The 23,928-nt window shown below is 42.0% G+C and overlaps 1 protein-coding gene across 6 annotated transcripts; it reads right to left on the bottom strand.

Annotated features, from left to right (window-relative positions):
• Positions 1–13,371: 13,371 nt before the first annotated feature.
• Positions 13,372–15,986, bottom strand: LOC125537696 (uncharacterized). Of its 6 annotated transcripts, none has more exons than XM_048701025.2 (5): positions 15,562–15,985; positions 14,318–14,474; positions 14,193–14,232; positions 13,857–13,978; positions 13,372–13,706 (listed from the first exon to the last, which is right to left on the bottom strand). In XM_048701025.2, exons 1-4 carry the CDS (start codon positions 15,883–15,885, stop codon positions 13,945–13,947), a joined length of 555 nt encoding a protein of 184 aa, XP_048556982.1. In that variant the 5' UTR covers positions 15,886–15,985; the 3' UTR covers positions 13,372–13,706; positions 13,857–13,944. The 6 variants fall into 6 exon arrangements, with proteins under 6 accessions (XP_048556982.1, XP_087400244.1, XP_048556981.1 ...); XM_087544118.1 differs by having other exon boundaries at positions 14,325–14,474; XM_048701026.2 differs by having other exon boundaries at positions 13,557–13,706; positions 13,857–13,922.
• Between the last annotated feature and the right edge of the window lie 7,942 nt (positions 15,987–23,928).

Here is a 23,928-nt window from a genome sequence, read left to right as displayed (position 1 = left end):
ACGATGGGCACTTTTGCATCTCCAATTTGCTGACAATACCAGATCATATTATGCATCTCTCTGAACTAGAGAGAATTAACTTGCAGAGGATAGTGTTAATTCAGTAAGGACTGGCAAAACTAGTTTCGCCCAGGAGACATACATACAGAGACCAAAACAACCAGTTCATCTGACAGGCTCGAAATCAAACTAAGCAGGGCGCTAAGGCGAAACGAATCAAGCTAAGGCTACATGCTTAACTACGAAACCGAGCAGATTGATCCATCTATCACAGCGTGCGGTCGAGCTAGAGATGCGACGACATATGGGTGACAGAAATAATCAAGTTCATCATACGAGCTAGAGTCCCAAAATCAAACCAAGCAGGGCGCAAAGGCGAGTCGAATCGAGCGGATCTATCCATATATCACAGTGGGTGGATCGACCTAGCTAGGCATGCGACAACATACGAGCGAGAGAAATAATCACCGACGGCGAAGGGCGGAAGGGCGACGAGGACGGGTACCTGGCTGGGTGGCCGCCCGGTGACGAGGAGGGGCAGGGAGGAAGCGCCCTCGCAGCCGTGGCGCTTGCCGGTCTTGTGGCAGCTCTTGGAGGCGATGATGGCGGCGACGCGTGTGGAGACGGCGTTCTCGCTGTTGTGCATCCGCTTCCGGCACACCTTCCCGCGCCATACCTGGGGGCGGTAGAGGTCCCGCGAGATCGGGATGACGAAGGCCGGGATCTTCCTGGTGGCGGAGGTGGGGGATACGAGGGCGGCGAGGGCAAGGATCAGGGCCAGGAGCCGGCGGGAGAGGAGCGGGGGCAGCTCGGAGGGCGCCATCTCTGCCGCACGGTACGGCGCGGCCGGAGCCGAGCCTGAGCTTTCTCCCTCGCCAGTGATTCACCCGTGTGCTTGCTCCCCGCTCTGGCTCCGGGAGCGGGAGCGGGAGCGGTGGCAGCGATGGGGAAAAGGGAGCGGGAGCGGTGGCGGCGATGGGGAAAAGGGAGCGGGAGCGGCAGCGGTGATGGGGATAAGTGATCTAGGCTTTCATGGGTAGACGAGGAAGAGAGGAGGGGGCGAGAGAGACGAGGGCGTGTGGGCTGCCGTTGGATCCGGGCGCATCCGACCGTGCTAAGCCATGATCCGCGTGAGATGGTTTTGGACCAATCAGAACGCAGTACCCCTTTGATGATTTTAAGACCATTTAAATTGGTCATAATCGATTGAAAATAAGATGTTAAATCATGTCTGCTATTTGACGGACTAGGAAATTTATAAAAAACAAATGGAAATCAAAAACCTTTGCATTGTGTCACCAAGTGTGACCTAATATTCAGTAAGAATAACAAACTTTGAATAATGCAAATATCATAAAAAATGTTCTCAGAAGTGAGTTTTTCTAAGAGAATTATTTTTCGAGTGCCCAAAATGATTTTGTTATGAAGAACCTAGCAAATATTTGTTGCAAAATTGGACCAAATCAATTTTATAAAATACTAGGCCATATTTAATGCACAATTCACCAAATGGTTGGATGTCAAAAAATTTGAACCACCTCTGGTGAAAGAGACAAGTTTCCGCCGATTCAGCAAGAAACGGGTCCAATTTGAACTGAAGCTTCCTCATAGTTTGCTCTTTATTTTTCCAAAAATCATTTCTAGGTACATAAGTATCTATTAAATCAGAGAAACACCAAAAAATTCCAAGATTCAACCCCTAGCTAGGAACGGTCATTCCCGCCTTTTTGACTGCATTTTGAAACGGGCATAAAAAATTTAAAAAAATATAAAAAATTGGTAAACCTTCGCATTGTTTCATTATATATGACCAAGTTACCAGAAAAAATTATAAACTTGTAATAAGGCAATTATTTTAAAAAAAGTGTTATCAGAAACGAGCTATCAAGTGCGAAGAATCATGGCTTTCAAGCCAAATGATCAATCTTATGGCCACATTCATGACACAGTTTGTTCAAATGATCTCATATTGTGCACAAGGGTGCATCTTGGAATGGCAAACAATGTTTCCTAAGGAAGTTTTCCTTTTCTTTGGACGAAAAATTCATTTTCCATTTTTTTGAGTGCCCAAAATGAGTTTTTTTGTGAAGGACCTACCATATATTTGTTACAAAATTGTACCAAATCAATTCTCTAAAATACTAGGACATAGTTAATGCACAATTGACCAAATGGTTGGTTGTAAAAAGTTTTGATCACCCACTCGTGAAAAAGACAAATTTCCACCGATTCAGTAGGAAGCGGGTCAAATTTGAACTGCAGCTACCTCGTAGTTTGCTCTTTATTTTTTCCAAAAATCATTTCTAGGTACATAAGTATCTATTTAATCAGAGAAACATCAAAAAAATTCCAAGATTCAACCACTAGCTAGGAACGGTCAAGCCCGCTGTTTTGACCGCATTTTGAAAAGGGCAATAAAATTAAAAAAATAAAAAATTGGAAAACCTTCGCATTGTGTCATTATATGTGACCAAGTTTCCTGGAAAAATAATAAACTTGTAATACGGAAATTATTTTTAAAAAGTGTTCTAAAAAATGAGCTATCATGCGTGAAGATTCATGGCTTTCAAGCCAAATGATCAATCTTATGGCCACACTCATGGCATAGTTTGTTCAAATGATCTCATATTGTGCACAAGGGTGCATCTTGGAATTCCAAACAATGTTGCCTAAGGGAGTTTTCATTTTCTTTGCACAGAAAATTCATTTTCCATTTTCCGAGTGCTTGAAATGAGTTTTTTTTCGTGAAGGACCTACCATATATTTGTTGCAAAATTGGACCAAATCAATTTTATAAAATACTAGGGCATATTTAATGCATACTTGACAAAATGGTTGGGTGTCAAAAGTTTTGATCCACTTCTGGTGAAAAAGACAAATTCCCGTCGATTTAGTAGGAAGCGGGTCAAATTTGAACTGCAGCTGCCTCATATTTTGCTATTTATTTTTTCCAAAAATCATTTCTAGTTACATAAGTACCTATTTAATCATAAATACATGGTTTGGTGGAGATACGCCGAGGTTTGGACGGTGGCCGAGGGCCCCAACTCTAGAGCGCGTAAACTTGCATGCCTGCCGCGTGGTCACCGCGTGACCGTGGCGTTGCCATGTGTTTTGGGCGGCTTAGGCATGTCTAGTGGGTTAGGCACTCCCCAGGTAGGTGCTAGGAAGAAAATCACAACATAAGATTCTCACTAGGAGACCGGTCGATGCTCAAACATGAATAAGCAGCCAAGTGTTTGATTAGCGGTACGGGAAATGCACATGGCTAATGGGCGTGAGTTTTGGCTGAGGATGATTAGTTACTAAGAAGACCGTCTTCACAAATTTTCAGCTCAAAAGGAGGAGCCTAGGTGGTACTTGCTTTGCAAAGTACAACATTGGACATAAATACGCATGTTGAAGCTGGGCTCAAAATAATGAATGGATTGAGCTGGCATTTGGTGGAGGATGGTTATTTGGGCAGAGGAAAGCACTGTAGAAAATGGATACCATTTGGACATGCCAAAGTGGTACTTCCTTCACAAAGTGTTTTTCTAAACAGAATAGGAAAGTGAATATTTTTGTATTACTTTTGAACTAGACAAGGAAGGTTTTTGCATATTTGACGAAGATATGACCCAAAGAATTTATGAGATTTTTTGGGAATTTTGGGAATGACAGAAATATAGGTTGCTTCACAACCTAGGGCAAAAACTGCCACATGGACATGACACATAGGCAAAATTGATGAGGTGGTGCCTAGTCATAGCAACCCACCATAATTTACAAGGCTATGACCATCTGTATTGGTCAAATAAGGCAGCGGACTAGCGTTGTTTGCTTTATGACCATTTCGTGTAAGGAAATTACGACCTTTGTGACCAAAATGGTCGCAATGGTTTAGGGTTTGGAGACCCCCTAACAGCTTTTGACCAATTGGTCTGAAATTATCATAGATCTATGATCAATTCTTCCAGGGTCACTGACAGAAGGTCACTAGTTAATATATTTCTTGTAGTGATACTTCAAGCATACTAACAAAGCAATCATGTCTTTTCAAAATAACATGGCCAAAGAAAGTTATCTATACAAAATCGTATGGTCTGGCTATGCTCCATCTTCACCACATAAAGTATTTAAATCATGCACAACCCCGATGACAGGCCAAACAATTGTTTCATACTTTTAATGTTCTCAAGCCTTTTCAACTTTCACGCAATACATGAGCGCGTGAGCCATGGATATAGCACTATAGGTGGAATAGAATATGATGGTGGATGTTGTGTGGAGAAGACAAAAAGGAAGAAAGTCTCACATTGACGCGGCTAATCAATGGGCTATGGATATGCCCATCAATTGATGTCAATGCAAGGAGTAGGGATTGCCATGCAACAGATTCACTAAGAGCTATAAGTGTAAGAAAGCTCAAACTGAAAATTAAGTGGGTGTGCATCCAACTTGCTTGCTCATGAAGAGCTCAGGCATTTGAGGAAGCCCATCATCGGAATATACAAGCCAATTTCTATAATGAAAATTCCCACTAGTATATGAAAGTGATAACTCAAGAGACTCTCTATATGAAGAACATGGTGCTACTTTGAAGCACAAGTGTGGTAAAAGGATAGTAGCATTGCCCATTCTCTCTTTTTCTCTCATTTTTTTGGTGGGCTTCTTTGGCCTCTCTTTTTTGTGGGCTTCTTTGGCCTATTTTATTATTTGTAAAGTTTGGAGACTCATCCAAACTTGTGAGGGAATCATAGCTTCCATCATCCTTTCTTCACATGGGAAAATGTTCTAATAATGATGATCATCACACTATTATTTACTTACAACTCAATATTACATCTCGATACTAGAACAAAACATGACTCTATATGAATGCCTCTGGCAATGTACCAGGATGTGCAATGATCTAGCATAGCAAAGATATCAAAAAATGGACAAGCTATGAAAATATCATGCTACCTATCTTATGATCATGCAAAGCAAAATGACAGTGAATGCTCAAGTCATGTATATGAAGATGATGGAAGTTGCATGGCAATATATCTTGGAATGGCTATGGAAATGTTATAATAGGTAGGTATGGTGGCTGTTTTGAGGAAGATATAAGGAGGCTTATGTGTGATAGAGCGTATCATATCACGGGGTTTGGATGCACCAGTGAAGTTTGCACCGACTCTCAAGGTGAGAAAGGGCAATGCACGGTACCGAGGAGGCTAGCAATGATGGAAGGGTGAGAGTGCGTATAATCCATGGACTCAATATTAGTCATAAAGAACTCACATACTTATTTCAAAAGTCTAGAAGCTATCGAAACAAAACATTAGACGCATGCTCCTAGGGGGATAGATTGGTATGAAAAGACCATCGCTCGTCCCCGACAGCCACTCATAAGGAAGACAAGCAATAAATAAATCATGCTCCGACTTCATCACATAACGGTTCACCATACGTGCATGCTACGGGAATCACAAGCTTCAACACAAGTATTTCTTCAATCCACAATTACCCACTAGCATGACTATAATATCACCATCTTTATATCGCAAAACTATTGCAAGGAATCAAACATATCATTTTCAGTGATCTACAAGTTTTATGTAGGATTTTATGACTAACCATGTGAATGACCAATTCATGTCAACTCTCTAAATAGATATAAGTGAAGCAAGAGAGTTTAATTATTTCTACAAAAGATATGCCCACGCTCTAACAAATATAAGTGAAGCAAAAGAGCATTCTACAAATGACGGTTTTCTATGTGTAGGGAAACAGGCAATCCAAACTTCAAAAGATATAAGTGAAGCACATGAAGTGTTCTAAAAGCCATACACAAAAGATATAAGTGGAGTGCATGAAGCATTCTATAAATAAGCCAAGGACTATCTCATACCAGCATGGTGAATTATTAAAAGGGGAATAAAAAGCACACGACGCTCCAAGATTTACGCATATCATGTGACGAAGTAAAATTACCGATGATTGTTAGAAGAAAGAGGGGATGCCTTCCGGGGCATCCCCAAGCTTAGTTGATTGGGAGTCCTTGAATATTACCTTGGGGTGCCTCGCGCTTCCCCAAGTTTAGGCTCTTGCCACTCCTTATTCCTTCATCCATCGTGATCTCACCCAAAACATGAAAACTTCAATCACACAAAACTTCACAAAACCCTTGTGAGATCTCTTTGTATAATAAAGCAAATCACCACTTTAAGTACTATTGAAAACTAATTCATATTTTATTTTTGCATTGTAGCTACCGTATTATAACTTCTCCATGGCTTATACCACCGATAAAATCGATAGTTTCATCAAAACGAGCAAAATAATGCACCAAAAACAGAATTTGTTAAAAATAGGACATTGTGTAGTAATCTGAACATCAACCATACTTATGTAATTCAAAAAATTCTGAAAATTTAGGAAAAAATAAACAATTTGTATAGAAGTACTGTGCAAACATTTTTAGAAGCGTTTGACTTTCCAGTAAAAAATGTAAAATCACACACTACAACCAAAGTTTCTATTTTTGCACTTCACAAACCAAACAAGCAATCTAATCATCGTAAAGGCAAATCTTGGCACATTATTTTTATAATGCAATGTATTTATACAAAGGGATAATTATTTTTGTTGAAAAGTTTCTGTAATTCAAGATTTTCAAAGTTTCCATGGGCAAGAACAAAGTTCAAGGAGCTCCCCCATTTCAACAGTGCTCGTCTTTCTTTGTTTCACTTTTATTTTTGAAAAAGTTTTAGGTTCCCCACTTTATTTTTTTGTTTTAAACTTTATACAAGCACTCAATAGAAATAAATGACTCTCTAAAACTTCCGGGTTGTCTCCCTAGTAGCGCTTTCTTTAAAGCCATTAAGCTAGGCATAAAGTGCTCAAGTAATGGATCCACCCGGATCCCAAGGTATATCAAAGCCAATTTTAATTAACAATTATTTGTAATTTAGTAGTGAGCACAAAGTAATATATATCATGCAACAACAAAGTCTAACTCTCTTCCTATGCATCGGCATGTCATATAAGAATAATTCATGCACACAAAGTAAAGGCCAATGCATAGTATAAACAGTTTCTTGCAATTTTATTGTATTGGAATCATAGAGAAGCGGAGATGTAGTTCAACTCTCATAATAGTTGCAAGTAGGAGCAGAAAGCACATGCATATTATATTCATCAAAATCATCGTGTGCAATAGTAGAACACAACCCATCAATATAGTCCGTAACAAGTGCAAACATCTCCGATATAGTGTAGTTGGGACAATTCAAAAATATAATAGGACTATCATGTGTGGGTGAAATAGCAACAATCTCATTCTTAACATAATGAACTATAGCAAGTTCATCTCCATAAGCATAATTCAGGTTGGCATCTTGCCCATAAGCATAGCAATTATCAAGTTCATCAAAAAGGGCTATTTCAAACGAATCGAAGGGATCATAGCAATTATCATAGCAATCATCCTTCGGTAAGAACGAAGGGAATTTAAACAATGTATGAGTTGAAGAGTTACTCTCATTAGAAGGTGGGCACGGGTAGCTAATCCACTCTTCCTCCTTTTGTTCTTCGCTCTCCTCGTCATCTCTTTTCATCTAATGAGCTCACAGTGTCATCAATTTCTTCTCCCACAGATTCCTGCAAAATATTAGTCTCTTCTTGGACAGCAGAGACTTCCTCAATAAACGCATAAATATCGGCATTGTATTCATAATTCTCATAGCAATATTTGGGTATAGCTAAATTTTCAGGTCTGTAAACAGCATCATAAAGATATTCGCACTCTTTAAACAAAGATTCAATTTCATCAACACCTATAAAAGCGATGAATTCTTCTGTTTGTTCCACATCATAGTAATCATATGTACCATTAGCATAAGAAGCCAAGGTTTTATCATCATTAAATTTGCATGAAAAGAGAAGGTGTGGAGCCTTCAGCCTAGCACAACAAGTATAATTATATCTCAAGCATAGTTGCCGAGCATACCAACGCAACATATAAATTTGATCCCATAATAGTTTCCCTTTTTGAGTCAAGCGATAATCCCTAAAGTATTCACGTTGATCCAACGTTACTCCCATTATATAGTTGAATGGGGTTTTCTCAGGATTATCAAAGTAGTGCACAATATATTTCACATAACAAGCATCGAGGGTTTTAGGAGGTTCCCCATCTCCATGAGTAGCAAGTACACCTAATTTTTTTTCATATTTCGTGTTCCATATCCATAACTAAAGATAGAGAACAACTTAGAACAGCAAATAAAATCTACTTAGCGATAAAGCAAACAAGCACACATGAGAATATTCACCCCATGCTATTGCTCCCTGGAAACGGCACCAAAAAAAGGTCTTGATAACCCACAAGTTTAGGGGACCAATTGTAGCCTCTTTTGATAAGTAAGAGTGTCGAACCCAACGAGGAGCTAAAGGTATAACAAATATTCCCTCAAGTTCTATCGACCACCGATACAACTCTACGCACGCTTTACGTTCGCTTTACCTAGAACAACTATGAAACTAGAAGTACTTTGTAGGTGTTGTAGGCTAGGTTTGCAAGATAATAAAGATCATGTAAATAAAAGCTAGGGGCTATTTAGATAAATAAATAACTAAATTAGTTTTAGTAGAGAGCTTTTTGTCACAAGAAAGTTATTTGTTCCTAGGCAATCGATAACTAGACCGGTAATCATTATTGCAATTTTATATGAGGGAGAGGCATAAGCTAACATACTTTCTGTTCTTGGATCGTATGCACTTATGATTGGAACTCTAGCAAGAATCCGCAACTACTAAAGATCATTAAGGTAAAGCCCAACCATAGCATTAAACTATCAAGTCCTCTTTATTCCCATACGCAAACAACCTACTTACTCGGGTATGTGCTTCTGTCACTCACGCCACCCACCATAAGCAAATCATGAACATATTGAAAACCCTACAACGGGGATCCCCACGCTTGCGTGACACAGAGAGCACCATACGATAGCACCAACAATAAAACATGCAACTCAAACCAATCATGATCATCAATGAACCCATAGGACAAAATGGATCTACTCAAACATCATAGGATAGCCATACATCATTGGGAAATAATATATAGCGTTGAGCACCTTGTTTAAGTAGAGATTACATCGGGTAAAAGAGAGGTTACACCGCTGCATAGTGGGGGAATAATTGGTGATGACGGCGGTGAAGTTTTTGATGTAGATCGTTGTCGCGATGATTGCCCCGGCGGTGTTTCGGTGCCATCGAGAGAGAGAGGGGGAGAGGGGCCCCTTCTTCTTCTTCTTCATTGACCTTCCCCCTAGATGGGAGAAGGGTTTCCCCTCTGGTCCTTGGTTTCCATGGCGGCAGAGGGGAGGGAGCCCCGCCGAGATTGGATCTCTCTCTCTCTCTGTGTGCTCCCAGATTCTTGCGTTTCACCGTTTCTTAAATTCCCGGAGATTCATAACTCCGATTGGGCTGAAATGTTAACACGATATTTATCCGGATATTAGCATCCTTGTGTTGAAAGGACACCTCCAGCCGACTTACAGGGTGGCCACAAGGGTGGGGGCCGTGCCCACCCCCCTGGGGCGCACCCTTCGTTTTTGTGGGGCCCTTGGGCATCGTCTTGTGTTGATGCCTTTTCCCAAAAACTACATATATTCCAAAAATAATCTCCGTAAGTTTTCATCCCGTTTGGACTCCATTTGATATGGAATTTCTGCGAAACAAAAAACATGCAACAAACATGAACTAGCATTGGGCACTAGATCAATATGTTAGTCCCAAAAATATTATAAAAAGTTGACAAAAGTATGTAAAAGTTGTAGAATATTGGCATGGAACAATCAAAAATTATAGATATGACGGAGACATATCAGTCCCTGGTGGGTTGGGCCTTTGGCTAGCTATGTAAGTTTTTTCTACCTTTTCTTTATTTCTGTTTTCTATTTTGTTTTATTCTGTTTTTATTTGATTCAGCATCAAATCGTTTTATAAAACTCTAAAAATTTATATATGGCCTATTAGAATAGTTTCAGGGCCACTCACAAACTTTCAGGATTATTGGAGTTATATTTATTTTATAGTAAATATAAATCCAATTCAAATACATATTAATTTAATTCAAAGACCCACAAAAATTCCTTTAAAATGTTCCTAAGTTTTGGTTTAATATATAGTTCTTGCCAAAATTCTCTGAACATGTTTTTAAAACATTTTGGGTTCATTGAATGCATTTTTAGGGTTATGTGCCCTTCTTTTAGTAAAATTTTGAGGTTTACAAATTTCCTCAATTCAAGTTTCTTGAATTTAAATATGATGCATGACTACCTCTAATGCAACTATTTACAAGCAATTATTCTAGGGTTGTGACACATCAGGCACTTCAACATCTTTGCACAGACGGCTTGCATGGTCTTCACCGTATCAGGAGCCAACTCGTCCATCTTCATGGTCAACATCCTGGTTTCCTCCAAAGCAGCTACCATCTCAACCCTCCTCTCTGCTTGGTCTTCTTTTCTTTCAGCTTGGTCTTTTTGCTCTTCGAGGTTGATCTTTCTTCTCTGTTGCCACCATGAAGATGTCAAACCTCTCCATCTTCTTTTCCTCCTTGATGTTATGGCGCTTAACACATGCCTCCGCCTTCTTGTCCATGATGCCCTCAAACTTTTGTGTCATATTGGTCGCTGCTTCTTCTGGCTTCTCCTTCTCCTCCTCCCACTTCCTTGGTTGACTCTTATTTTTTGGTCAGGTGCATCACCATCTTTGTCTTCGTTGACAATGTAGGCAGTTTTGGCAGTATGGGCAATGGATAATGGGCAATGGATAAGAGTCACTTGGTTTGCCCATTCAACTTCGACCAACAATGCATGCAGATGAAGTTATTCTTCTCCATGTTCATGTACAATGTGCATGCACGGGGAGGCTACTAAAATAGGAAATAGTCAACAATTTGCACATCTGGTCAAATGTCCATGCCATATACCATATCCATCCAAATGACCAACACATAAAGTATATTCAACCAACTGGCAACGCATAGAACAACTTTCTTGCTTAGAGGTTATTTCACCACCAGGCCATCGTTTTATGAGTGAATTGAGATGGCCGCAATTAATACTCGAAGTTGTCTTACATCTCTACGACATTCGGTCGTCATGTGAATGTTCTCGCAAACGTAGTATGCACATAAATTAGTCCCCTGTTGCTGCCTCATGCACTTTGCGATAATATAATTCAATGAGGTAATAATCAAGCATGATAATGGTATTGAAACAAGAATTACACAGATGCGTGGACCTAGCTAGTACTACTTAATTACCTTAGTATGTCGCCATTTCAGCTGCGGTTTCCATTCACCGACAACCTCTTTGATGAACTGTTTCCAAACCCTGCCCGACAAAGAAAATGAATAAATGAGTTATTAATTACTTGATATCAGGAAGTGAATGAAAGAGGTCGATATAGTGCGATAATGATTGCAATTACCCGTCGAGCATCAAAACCACACTGGTGTATTCTCGAGGGTCTTTACCTAGTGAGTCTGGGGTTTCAATAATTCCCTTGTCAACTCTAATGATTAGCAGGATCCAGTGGAACCTGCGCACATGTTTATATAAGAAGGCATGCATAACTCATCAACTACACTTAGCATCGAGTAAGAAAAATATAATTTGTAGTACAAGACAGTAACACTCACTTGAAGTTGTAAGGAAAATATTATTTCTGTTCTGGTATTTAGTTCCTTCATAAACCTTAGCAAGTTATCCTCTGAGTCTTTGGCATGGTTTTTCATCATAATTTCATTAATGATATATGGTCAATGAGCCCAATGTCATAGATTCCATCTCTTTTGCATTCGAAAATCTTCATTCTACATAAATAGCATACAAAAGAATATAGTGGGGATAATTACAAGCAATGAATGAGCTAAGCTAGAGACTTAAATTACAGAAAGAAATCACTTACAGACAATAGCAACTGACGATAGATTTGTCGAGTGCGACTTGATTGTATAAGCGAAAATTTTCTAGAAAGTCAAACAGTATCTCGTTTTCATGAAGTAATGCTCTTTCTTGACTTTCACCATGAGCATCTCTCGCCCGTTCTTTACTTCTTTCATGTACCAGTCATGCAATCTTCGCATTTGTGTTGATAGATGCGGGACCTGCTCAGGTCTGACCAGAGGGTTCCCGAGGACATATTTCCATGCTAATTCAGCCATGGGAGCTTCCTTGGTTCCTACGAGTTTATCAACACTGATACCATAGTCTTTAGCGGCATCAGTTACCTTATCGGTAATCACCTTGAGCGCGCGGGGGGGGGGGGGGGGGGGGGTCGATTGCATTGCCTGTTCTCCAAGCTGGGGAACTGTTTTCCCGCTTTTGTTACTACTTGTACGTTTCGACTGCTGCATTTGTTCATGATATGACATCCTAATAGAGCGCTCATAGTCTGATGGTCTATTTTGCACATGTGCTGGGGCTCTCTCTAGAAGTTCCACAAAATGCTCTACAGGTTTCACAGGTATTATCTCCTTTTGGCGGCGGGGGCGGTTTCGGTGCAAAATGGGACTTCACTTTGGATATAAATTATTTCATTCTGAGCTACCATTAATTTTCTATGAATTCTTGAACTCCAAACCTAACATTGAACTTTCAAAGTGCATTTAGTTGTTTTGAGCTAAACATCAAGGTTATGTTACTTTTGTCATGCATGAAACCAACACCAATGGATAGATTGGATTTATCTAATCATTTTTCATATATAAATCTTTTCCATCTGATCTATGGTTGAATTACTATGAATTTTTTTAGTTTAAACCATTTTCTAGATTTTTCTGGTTATTTAGAAATAAAGAAAATCCAGTAAATGATTTACTGCATCAGCATGACATCATGCTGACGTTAGTGGGTCAACGGAACGGCCCAGGTCAAACTAACCAATGGGACCCGCGTGTCAGTCTCACAGTGAGTCAAATGCGGTCCAACCCACCGGACTTAAGCCGCCGGCGGGGGCATATGCGGCGGCGACCTACGGGTTTAGCCTACGGGCCACCAATAGAGGCGCGGGTGGGCTTGTGGCAGAGCTCTCGCCGGTGCACATCGGATGGGGGATGGCCGGACAAGTGGTGGACAAACACTATTAGGAAAAAGGCTACTAGCAGCGCGGGTAAAATGGCAACTAGCAGCGCGGGTATGCGCGCTACTAGTATCGCGCTACAGCTAATAGTTAGTAGTAGCGTGGGTGCACCCGCACTACTACTATTTGAACCCGCGCTACTACTATCAAAATAGTAGTAGCGCTTCTAGTATACTAGGCGCTACTACTATGCTAGATAGTAGTAGCATCTAGTTTTCCCTAGTGCTACTACTAACAAATAATAAATTAAAAAATAAAAATTACGTGCATTATTCATAGATAGAAATCAGGGACACGTCCAGTGCAAAATAAATTAAACACACACAACCGAAGGTGGCCACATTCCCTTGTGTTCCACCACCAGCCTAAACAGACCACTTCTCTACATGTATCTACCAAAGCTCGGAGTTCAGACTCCGGAGGACCCGAATCCTCCCTCACCCCGAAAGATGGCGTCGATGTCCTCCACCTCGGCGACATCCAGCATCATGATCACATGGACGATCATCCATGCGGCGCGGTCGCTGGGCTTCACGTCGAAGTCCACCTCTAAGTGGTTGAAGAGCACGACGCCCACCAGGCTGTCGTAGTCAGTGTTAATCACCCATACGGCCATGTCGGGAAAGTGAAAACTTGTTAGTACGCATCAGAGTTCAAATCCGTTAGGGTGTTTTCTTTCTTTTTAGCACATGCACATGCATCAATAGTAACAGCCGGAGGCTAGTCCTTACTTCTTGCACGAGACATGAAGAAGGCCAGGTCCCCTCTTTGTTGCATGAATGAATCAAAGGAAGACACTGCCACAAGAGATGAAGAAGGTCAGGTCCCCTCCTTCTGTAAATAGCTCAAGTGCCTGAAGTTGCAAGGAATCTTAATACAATGAACTCGTAGTAATGCATAATAACAAGAAAAAAGAAAAAAAAATCATGAATCCTAAAGAAAAATATCATTATGTGAGTCAAGGTAATGTGGGTAACAATATTTATTAATAAGAAAAATGGGATGAGATTTCTCAAGTGACATTTGTTTCACCAACAATGATTAATGACAAGGCATGTAAGATTTACCTGCGCAGCATCAGATACCCTCTGGACCTTGCAAGTAAATCTGAAAAGAGAGCAATTTGACATAAGTACAATTATGGTACTGGCTGCCAAAAGAGCATCAAACAAACGGTGACAATAGAACAAACAAGCAACATTGGTAGAATCATCAGAATTGTGTTGGTGCTCCCTCAGCCAATAAATATGCATCTTCGTCGTCGGCATATGTGAGATGACTTTGCTGCTTGATAAGGTCTGTAGCTCGCAAACCAAGCCGCAACACTCTCGCACCACCATGCTAAACCACTGTTGCATCAGAGAGAGTTCTATCAAATCATAACTTTTTGAGAATTGAGAAGCATAATCAATCAGCCATGTGGTCTAAAGTAGTAACATATAGAGATCACGGTTGCAGTTTCCACATAATCCGACAAAAGATTGGACAAAATCACAATTCCATATAAAAAATTTCTCGCCATTTTACTACTTTTCTTGTACTCCCAAATATGTTGTATTCGGCAAAAGATTGGACAGAACCACAATCAATTATTCTTGAAAGCTACGCCCCATAATCTATCCAGAAAAATGTCCCCACCACAGGATAGTACCCACATCAGCAGCAACCTGGCACAATTCATTTGCCACTGCCACCAGACAAGGAATAAGCAATGAATATATATGTTCAATGCATCAGGTAGGCAGGCTCATGCTCATTGCTTTTCAAGTATATTCACAATCTTTCATATGGCGTTTTAAGCTCTTCCTATTGGTGTTCAACTTGGCAATTTAGTTCTACAACCACACTAACTGTCAATCATTGGGATTTATCATATGATAAAATTAGGCCTACATATTACCGTGTAATTATCTTTTCATTGAGAAGTCCCTATCTATCAGTGATGTATGTGTACGAGAAATGACTCTCAAAATAAAATGCGAACGACCGGACCCTCCAATTGGTCACAGGGTTGATGGTCGGCTAGGTGATGTATACAGTATGCAACATATAGTTTCAGCAGTGGAAAAAATTTAATACAGGGTTGATGGTCGCAGGAACTAGCAGTCCTGGGGACATCTTTTGTTTGGAAAAATTAATAATCTATAATTACTAAACACTTATTGAATCATTTAGATCATTATTGAGATCCCAATACAAAATGAACCTGTCACTCAACACTTTCTATCCAGGGCGAATCTGGTATACCACTATTCGGTCCCAATGGAATCCGTACATCCATTGTTCACTAGTGGAAATTACACATTAGAAAACGTAGCTAACCTCAAATCCCTGATCTTCTAGCTTCGACACCAGTCCTATCTAGATGGTTCGATGGGTCAATGGATCGAGGAAAGAAACGGGGGCGAGGGGAGAGATGGATCGATGGGTCAGTACCTGCGGCGAGATTCGGATGGGACTGACTGGGGACAGGGCGCGGAGCCGCGGATCCCCGCTGCACCTCCAGCTCCTCCAGCCGGCGGCTTCCTCAGCTCGCTCCCAGCGCCGGCTTCGGCAGCACTGCTCCTCCCATGCGCTTGCTGCCTGTTGGTCTGCACCGTTCGCGCCGCCACTAGGATCGCCCTCGGGGCCGCCGCACCGCCCTGCCTCCATGCCGCGGTGGGGGGGCAGCCCGGGCTGGCCGCCAAGATGGGCCTGGTCGGCCGGGTGGTGGAGGAAGGCTACACGCGTGTGCGGCCACATGGCGGAGGATCTCGGCATGGATCGGAGAAAGGGAGAGATCCCATCGGCAAAGGAGAGGAGAGGAGAGGAGGTGGAGGGGATGTGAATCGGGGGTGGGTGGGGTGCGGGAGTGGATGGACTGGGACGGTTGACAGGATGGGGATGGGACTGAAAGGCTAGCGGTAGCGCAGGGTATCTCACCGGCGCTACAGATATCGACTTAGCAATAGCGATGTTTAAAACCCACGGTAGGGCACGGTCGAGAATATTTACTAATAGCATGTTATTTTTTGCCACGCGCTAGTAAATAGTACTAGTAGCGGGGGTCATTATAGCTCGCTACTAATAAATAGTAGTAGTGTGGGTAAATAAAGAGCGCTACTAGTAACCGTCTGTGTATAAGCTTTTTCCTAGTAGTGAAAGACGACGGCCACGAGCTCGGCAGTGGCGGCCAGCGTTCGGGCATGTGCGGGAACGCGGCTGCGATGGCCTATGCGATGCGGGGCCGGCACCTACGGCGTTCCTACTTCTTGAGCTTTGCGTTGATTTTTCCCTTGAAGCGGAAATGGTGATGCAACAAAGTAGAGATAAGTATTTCTCCCAGTTAAGAACCAAGGTATCAATTCAGTAGGAGGCACAAGCAACTCTCCAATATATGCACCTGCACAAACTAACAAACACTTGAACACAACGCGAAAACGGGGTTGTCAATCCCTTGACGGTCACGAACAAGAGTGAGATCTAATAGAGATAGGTATAAAATATAAATAAAAGAGAAAACTAAAGTAAATATAAATAAATTACAGCAAGGTATTTTTGGATTTTTTGGTTTATAGATCTGAAAATATATGATGGAAAATAGACCCCGGGGCCATAGGTTTCACTAGAGGCTTCTCTCTTGAATAAAGCATACGGTGGGTAAACAAATTACTGTTGAGCAATTCATAGAAAATCGCATAATAATGACGATATATAAGGCAATGATCATGAATATAGGCATCACGTCCGTGACAAGTAGACCGACTCCTGCCTGCATCTACTACTATTACTCCACACATCGACTGCTATCCAGCATGCATCTAGAGTATTAAGTTCATAAGAACGGAGTAACACCTTAAGTAAGATGACATGATGTAGAGGGATAACCTCAAGCAATATGATATAAACCTCAGTTTTTGTACTTGATGGCTACAATACAATACGTGCCTCGCTAGCCCTTCTATCACTGCGTGAGGACACAACAAGACTAAACCCAAAACTAAGCACCTCTCCCATTGCAAGAAAAACCAATCTAGTTCACGAAACCAAACCGATAGTTCGAAGAGAAATACAAAGATATCTTAATCATGCATAAAAGAGTTCAGATAAGACTGAAATAATATTCATAGATAATATGATCATAAATCCACAATTCATTGGATCTCAACAAATGCACTGCAAAAGAAGATTACGTCGAATAGAACTCCAAGAACATCGAGGAGAACATTGTATTGAAGATCAAAGAGAGAGAGAGAATAAGTCATCTAGCTACTAACTATGGACCCTTAGATCCATGGTAAACTACCCACACTTCATCGGATGGGCAGCGAGGTTGATGTAGAGGCCCTCCATGATCGAATCCCCTCTGGCGGAGTGCCTGAAAAGGTCCCAAGATGGGATCTCATGGGAACAGAAGCTTGTGGTGCCAGAAAACTATTTTTAGTGTGCCCTCTGGTATAGGGGGAATATTTGAGGATTTATAGTGCAGAGATTAGGTCAAGACGGTCCATGACGGGCCTAAAAGCCAGGGGCGCCCCACTAGGGCGCACCCCCACGGCTTGTGTTCGCCTCGTGGGTCTTCTGGCCTCCTCTCCAAGTTTTTTGGGTTTCTTCTGGTCCAAGAGAAATCACTGTAAAGTTTTATTCCGTTTGGACTTCTGTTTGATATTCCTTTGATGAAAAATTCAAAAATAAGGAAAAAAACTAAAACATGCACTGGGTCTAGGTTAATAGCTTAGTCCCCAAAAAATATAAAATAGCATATTAATGCATATAAAACATCCAAAACAGATAATATAATAGCATGGAACAATCAAAAGTTATAGATACATTGGAGACGTACCAGGCATCTACGTGGCGCGGTGAACACGGTGGACGCACGCCCAGGACCAAATGATCACCGGAGCATCAGCGGCGGCGAGCACAGGCGGCGGCTGGTTCAGGCGCAGGTGGTGCAATGGCTACGACGTGCGATAGAGGAAACAGAGGGGGGTTCGTGGGAGAGCCTCACGGCGATTCCAACGGTGCGCACAACGAGCTTGGAGGAGGACCAGAGTGAACAGGGTGGCGAACGATGACCTCGGCGGTCGGAGATTGAAGATGAACGGCCTAGCAGCGTGGTTCGATCTGTTCTCCCGGGCGGTGGCTCGCCCTAGGACACAACTTATATACGCGGGACCTTTAGTCCTGGCTCTAGCCACGAACCAGGACTAAAGGTCCTTTAGTACTGGCTCCAGCCACGAACCGGGCCTAAAGGCCAACCTTTAGTCCTGGCTCCAGCCATGAACTTGGACTAAAGGTCCTTTTCGGCGGCCCAAATTCCGCGCAGGAGAAGGAACCTTTAGTCTCGGCTGGTGGTTGCAACCGGGACTAAAGGTGTCTTTTTAAAGTGATTCTTTTTGTGTAGAAAACTTTAGATAAAACTCTTAGAATATTTAGAGTTCTTGAGTGAATTTTTTTCTTTAGGTCACAAAAATTATAAACTTTCTGTTAGTGCGAGTAGTTTTCAAATTTGAATAGTTTAAATTTGAATTCTTTGAAATTTGTGTGAATCACTAGTTTGTGAATAACTTCAGTTTAAAAATAGAATTTTGAGTGATTCTTTTTCCTACTATTTAAAATCAGTGTGTTTATTAGTATGTCCAATTTGGGAATTTTTAGGATATTTTAAATAGGTGTTTTAATCAAAAACAGATTTTGTTTAGCTCTTTTAGTTTTATACCTTTTCCATTTGTTTTAATTATTTTAGTTTATTTTTCTTGTTATTCTTTTGCCAAATTATATTATGTTTCTGTTAGTCAACATGAGGAGTTTTAAATTTCATTTTGATGAAATTACGTTATTCTTTTGCCAAATTATATTATGTTTCTGTTAGTCAAAACCCTCAATTACCATTTCTAGATATTTCAAGCTTTTGAAATATTTATGAAGGAAATATTCACCATAAGTTCCAAGAAAATTCTAGCATGTCACAAATGTCATATTTGATGATCTTGCCGAGTTTCATGTCTTCGAGAACAAGATAACATCATCAAATTCCCCCAAAACCATCTATGTCCATTTTCTAGTTTGAGCAACTTTACATTGCTAAACATGTCCAAATGAGCTCAAAGTTGGCACACCTACTAAAATGGTCTAAATATTCATCTAGGCCAAGTGGTGAATCAAGGAGAACAAATTATCTTGGTCAAAGTATGCCAAAACCAATTCTACCCATTTCTAGGGTTTAACAAACTTACATTGGCAACTTTCTCCCATTGATCTGAAATTTTTACTACATTGCCAGATGGTCATGAGGATCACCCCCATCAAGTGGCACAAGTTGGAGAACAAGTTAACTTGATCAAAGCATGTCAAAACCATTTCTGTCCATTTCTAGGGTTTGAAATATTTACATTGCCAAGTTTCTTCAAATGAGCTAAAATTTGAACCCTAGCTCAAATTGATACCAATCTCATTCCTATTAAATTCCAAAACCATTGGATTCCTCTAAGTACCTCTATTCATCATCAAACATCTTCTACCAAAATCTTGTGGTCAATGATTGGGGTACCAAATGGATTCTCCTTTAGCTCAATTTTTTACCAGAGCTCACCCTAGTCATATTCTACCTCCAGTAACTCTCCATCTTCCATAGCTCAATAATTGAGGGGTGAAAACCCTCACTTTACCTCTCTAGACAGCCACTATAATTAAAATACTAAAAGGATGGAAATAATTGAGAATTCATAACTTAATAAATAATTATTCAAAAATCATGTTTCGAATGTCAAAATGACCTAGCTTTTTGGTTGGATTCTGACACTCTGGAGTCCACCTAGGAACACCTAAAACACATATATACCCTAACTCTTACAAATATTCCCTCTGGTTTGTCCGATGTGGGACTTTCCAGCTATAAGTCCGGAAACTCACTAGAGAGAAAGTGATGTCGGTGAAGCCAGTCACATCCCAGAGTGAGATCTTGGGGTATAAAACTTTTCTTCGCGTGTGTCCCTTGCTTATTATTGCACCGTAACCATGGAGAATATTCATCATTTAACAGGATGCTTGGGTCAGTCTTCACTATGAAGGGAGGAATTTCATCAAACTTTTCATAATCTTCTGAAATGTGTGTCTTGTTCTCCACTCCCATGATGTTTCTTTTCCCTGAAAGAACTATGTGGCACTTTGGCTCATCGTACGATGTATTCGCTTCCTTATCTTTTCTTTTTCTCGGTTTTGTAGCCATGTCCTTCACATAGAAAACCCGCGCCACATCATTGGCTAGGATGAATGGTTCGTCTGTGTACCCAAGATTGTTGAGATCCATTGTTGTCATTCCATACTATGGGTCTACCTTTACCCCGCCTCCTGTCAGATTGACCCATTTGCACCAAAACCAAAGGACCTTAAAAGAAGGTCCATAGTCAAGTTCCATATATCCTCTATGTAACCATAATATGTGTCATTTTTCCTATTGTTGTTTGTTGCATCAAAGCAGACACCACTATTTTTGTTGGTGCTCTTTTTATCTTGGACGATCGTGTAAAATGTATTCCCCTTTATCTTGTACCCTTTGGAAGTCAATATAGTCGAAGATGGTGACTTGGCCAACAAGTACAGCTCATCTCCAACAGTGGTGTTATTCATGAGATGTGTTTGCAACCAACCGCCGAAAGTCGCCATGTGTGTACGTTTAATCCAGGGGTCAGACTGCTTCGGGTTCTTCTAGTGTACAATATCCATGTGTTCCTTGATATAGGGAGCCACCAAGGTGGAATTGTGAAGAACTGTGTAGTGTGCTTGAGTGAAAGAATGCATGCCATACTTATTACTAAATTCTTTCCTAGCATGCCTTTTCTGCTCAGTCTCCCCTCATGCCGCAATTGAGGAACACCAATCGACTTAAGGTCAGGAATAAAGTCAACACAAAACTCAATAACCTCCTCTGTTTCATGGCCCTTGGAGATGCTTCCTTCTGGCCTAGCATGGTTATGAAAATATTTATTTAAGACTCCTATGAACCTCTCAAAGTGGGACATATTGTGTAGAAATACAGGACCCAGAAAGGTAATCTCTTCGACTAGGTGAACTAGGACACGCGTCATAATAATGAAGAAGGATGGGGGAACACCAACTCAAAACTGACAAGACATCGGACCAAAACATTCTGTAACCTTGGTAGGATTTCTGGATCGATTAACTTCTGAGAAATTGCATTGAGGAATGCACATAGCTCGACAATGGCAAATCGAACATTTTTCGGTAGAAGCCCCCTCAATGCAACTGGAAGTAATTGCATCATAATCATGTGGAAGTCATGAGACTTTAGGTTTTGGATTTTTTTTCTGCCATATTTATTATTCCCTTTGTATTCGGCGAGAAGCCAGACGGGTCTTTCATATTGCTCAGGCATTCAAAAAAGATTTCCTTCTCTTATTTGGTAAGAGCGTAGCTGGCTGGACCTTGATAGTACTTTGGTTGCATGTCATCTTTTTTGTTCATACGCTGTTGGTCCTCCTGTGCCTCCGGTGTATCTTTTGTCTTCCCATACATGCCCAAGAATCCTAGTAGGTTCATGCAAAGATTCTTCGTCACGCGCATCACGTCGATTGCAGTGCAGACCTCTAGGACTTTCCAATAGGGTAGCTCCCAAAATATAGATTTCTTATTCCACATGGGTGTGTGTCCGTCAGCATCATTCGGAATAGTTTGTCCGCCAGGACCTTTTCCAAAGATTACTTTTAAATCCTTGGACATATCAAATATATCATCACCAGTCCGGTGGCCAGGCTTCTTCCGATGATCTACCTCTCCTTTAAAATGCTTGCCTTTCTTTGTTAAGAGATGCCTAATCGGAAGAAATTGACGATGTCCCAGGTACACATTCTTCTTACATATATCCAAATATATACTTTCAGTCTCATCTAAACAGTGCATGCATGCATTGTATCCCTTGTTTGTCTGTCCTGAAAGGTTACTAAGAGCGGGCAATCATTGATGGTTACAAACAACAACGCTCGTAGGTAAAATTCCTCCTGTTTGTGCTCATCCCACACACGTACACCTTTTATATCCCACAATTGTAAAAAGTTCTTCAACTAGTGTCCTTAGGTACACATTAATGTCGTTGTCGGGTTGCTTAGGGCCTTGGATGAGAACTTGCATCAAAATGAACTTCCGCTTCATGCACAACCAAGGAGGCAGGTGATACGTCTCCAACGTATCTATAATTTTTTATTGTTCCATGCTATTATATTATCTATTTTGGATGTTTTATATGCATTCATATGATATTTTATATGATTTTGGGGACTAACCTATTAACTGAGAGCCCAGTGCCAGTTCCTATTTTTTCCTTGTTTTAGATTTTCACAGAAAAGGAATACCAAATGGAGTCCAAACGGAATGAAACTTTCGATATAATTTTTCTTGGACTAGAAGACATCCAGAGGACTTGGAGTACACGTCAGGGAAGCCACGAGACACCCACAAGAATGGAGGAAGCGCCTAGGGGTGTAGGGCGCGCCCCCAACCCTTGTGGGGCCCTCGTGAATCCACCGACCTATTTCTTCTGCCTATATATTCTCAAATACCCCAAAACCTTCCAGGGGAGCACGAAACCACTTGTCCACCTCCACCACTGTCGGCGTTCTGGGAACGGGGGTCCCCAGACTTGCCTGCCTGCGGCCCACGGCATGGCTCCCCAGCGCCCTAGTGCGGCCCATCTTCACCAGAAAACACTCAAGACCCTCGCGAGGGGCCAAGCCTCGTGAGGCGGACGACACACGACCTCCTTAGGTGCAGCCTCGCTAGGCTGGCTCATGAGGAGCAGAGAGATCAAGGTGAGGGGCACCTCATGAGTTTCCCGTGACGTGAGCCATGACGACCAACGCCAGGCAGGTGCCAGCGGGTGCAAAGCACCAGTTGCCTCTTTGGTGCTAAAGGAGCAGGCGCAGGCGAGGAGTCCCGAGGCATCAGGCAAAGGTTTCCATATCGATGCAACAAGACCAAGACCAGCAGGACGGCAGGACGGAGGTCATCGCGGAGCCCATGACGGTGTCACCACCAGAGTCTTTGGCAGGCGAAGACCACCTTTTGTCAGGATAGCTTGTACTAGTTGTCTCCCTTCAAATTGGCCGTTGTGGGATCGCTTCCCGACTAATATTTGGGAAGAGGACTAGGGACTCTATAAATAGGACTAGCCATCACCATAGGGAGGGGATCGGATCCATTCCACCCTCATATGCACAAGCTCACCGAGCTCAAGAACACCTCTCCTCAGGAGGTTGTTCTTCCCTTGTACTTGTTCATCCTCAGCCCACAAGGCAATCTACCACACCACACTGGAGTAGGGTATTACACCACATCGGTGGCCCGAACCAATATAAACTCTTGTGTCCCTTGTTCTTTGAGTTGGAAGAGCTAGGTTTTGAGATCGTTGCGAGAGCATGAGCTAGGGGACAAGATCTTGGTGCGCACCGTAGTGTTCGAACCTTAAGGGTTTTGCCGGAACCCAAAATCTGACATTTGGCGCGCCAGGTAGGGGTGCACCAAGGTTTTCTTCCCCATCGACCGATCCGCTGCCGCCCCGCATCTCCGATGTCTGACGATCCGAGGACCCAGGCCGACCGCTGGGCGGCCCGACTAGCTCGAGCACCTCCATCCGTTCCAGAAGTCCTCAACTCCGCGCTCCAGGCGGCCCGTGTGCCGCCCAACGCCCGCGGACGTGGGCGACGCGGATCGACGTCCGTCGCCCTCATGCAGCGGTGCGCGCAGGCCGTCGCAAGATCCGCAACCTACGCAGCAGCGACGACGCCACACACCCAATGGGAACAGGCG

The sequence above is a fragment of the Triticum urartu genome, chromosome 2A (assembly GCF_056163025.1).
Source record: "Triticum urartu cultivar PI428250 chromosome 2A, HENAU_Tu73, whole genome shotgun sequence".
In the NCBI taxonomy this organism is placed as follows: domain Eukaryota; kingdom Viridiplantae; phylum Streptophyta; class Magnoliopsida; order Poales; family Poaceae; genus Triticum; species Triticum urartu.
Note: the sequence above shows the minus strand (reverse complement) of the source record. Positions and strands in the feature narration are given on the sequence as shown.

Coding starts and splice junctions, on each gene's coding strand:
- LOC125537696 (XM_048701022.2), bottom strand. CDS start 15,885: ATGCCGAGATCCTCCGCCATGTGGCCGCACACGCGTGTAGCCTTCCTC. Junction 13,923..14,192: donor GGGTATCTGATGCTGCGCAG/GTAAATCTTACA, acceptor CTCTTGTGGCAG/TGTCTTCCTTTGATTCATTC. Junction 13,707..13,856: donor CTTCATGTCTCGTGCAAGAA/GTAAGGACTAGC, acceptor TGACTACGACAG/CCTGGTGGGCGTCGTGCTCT.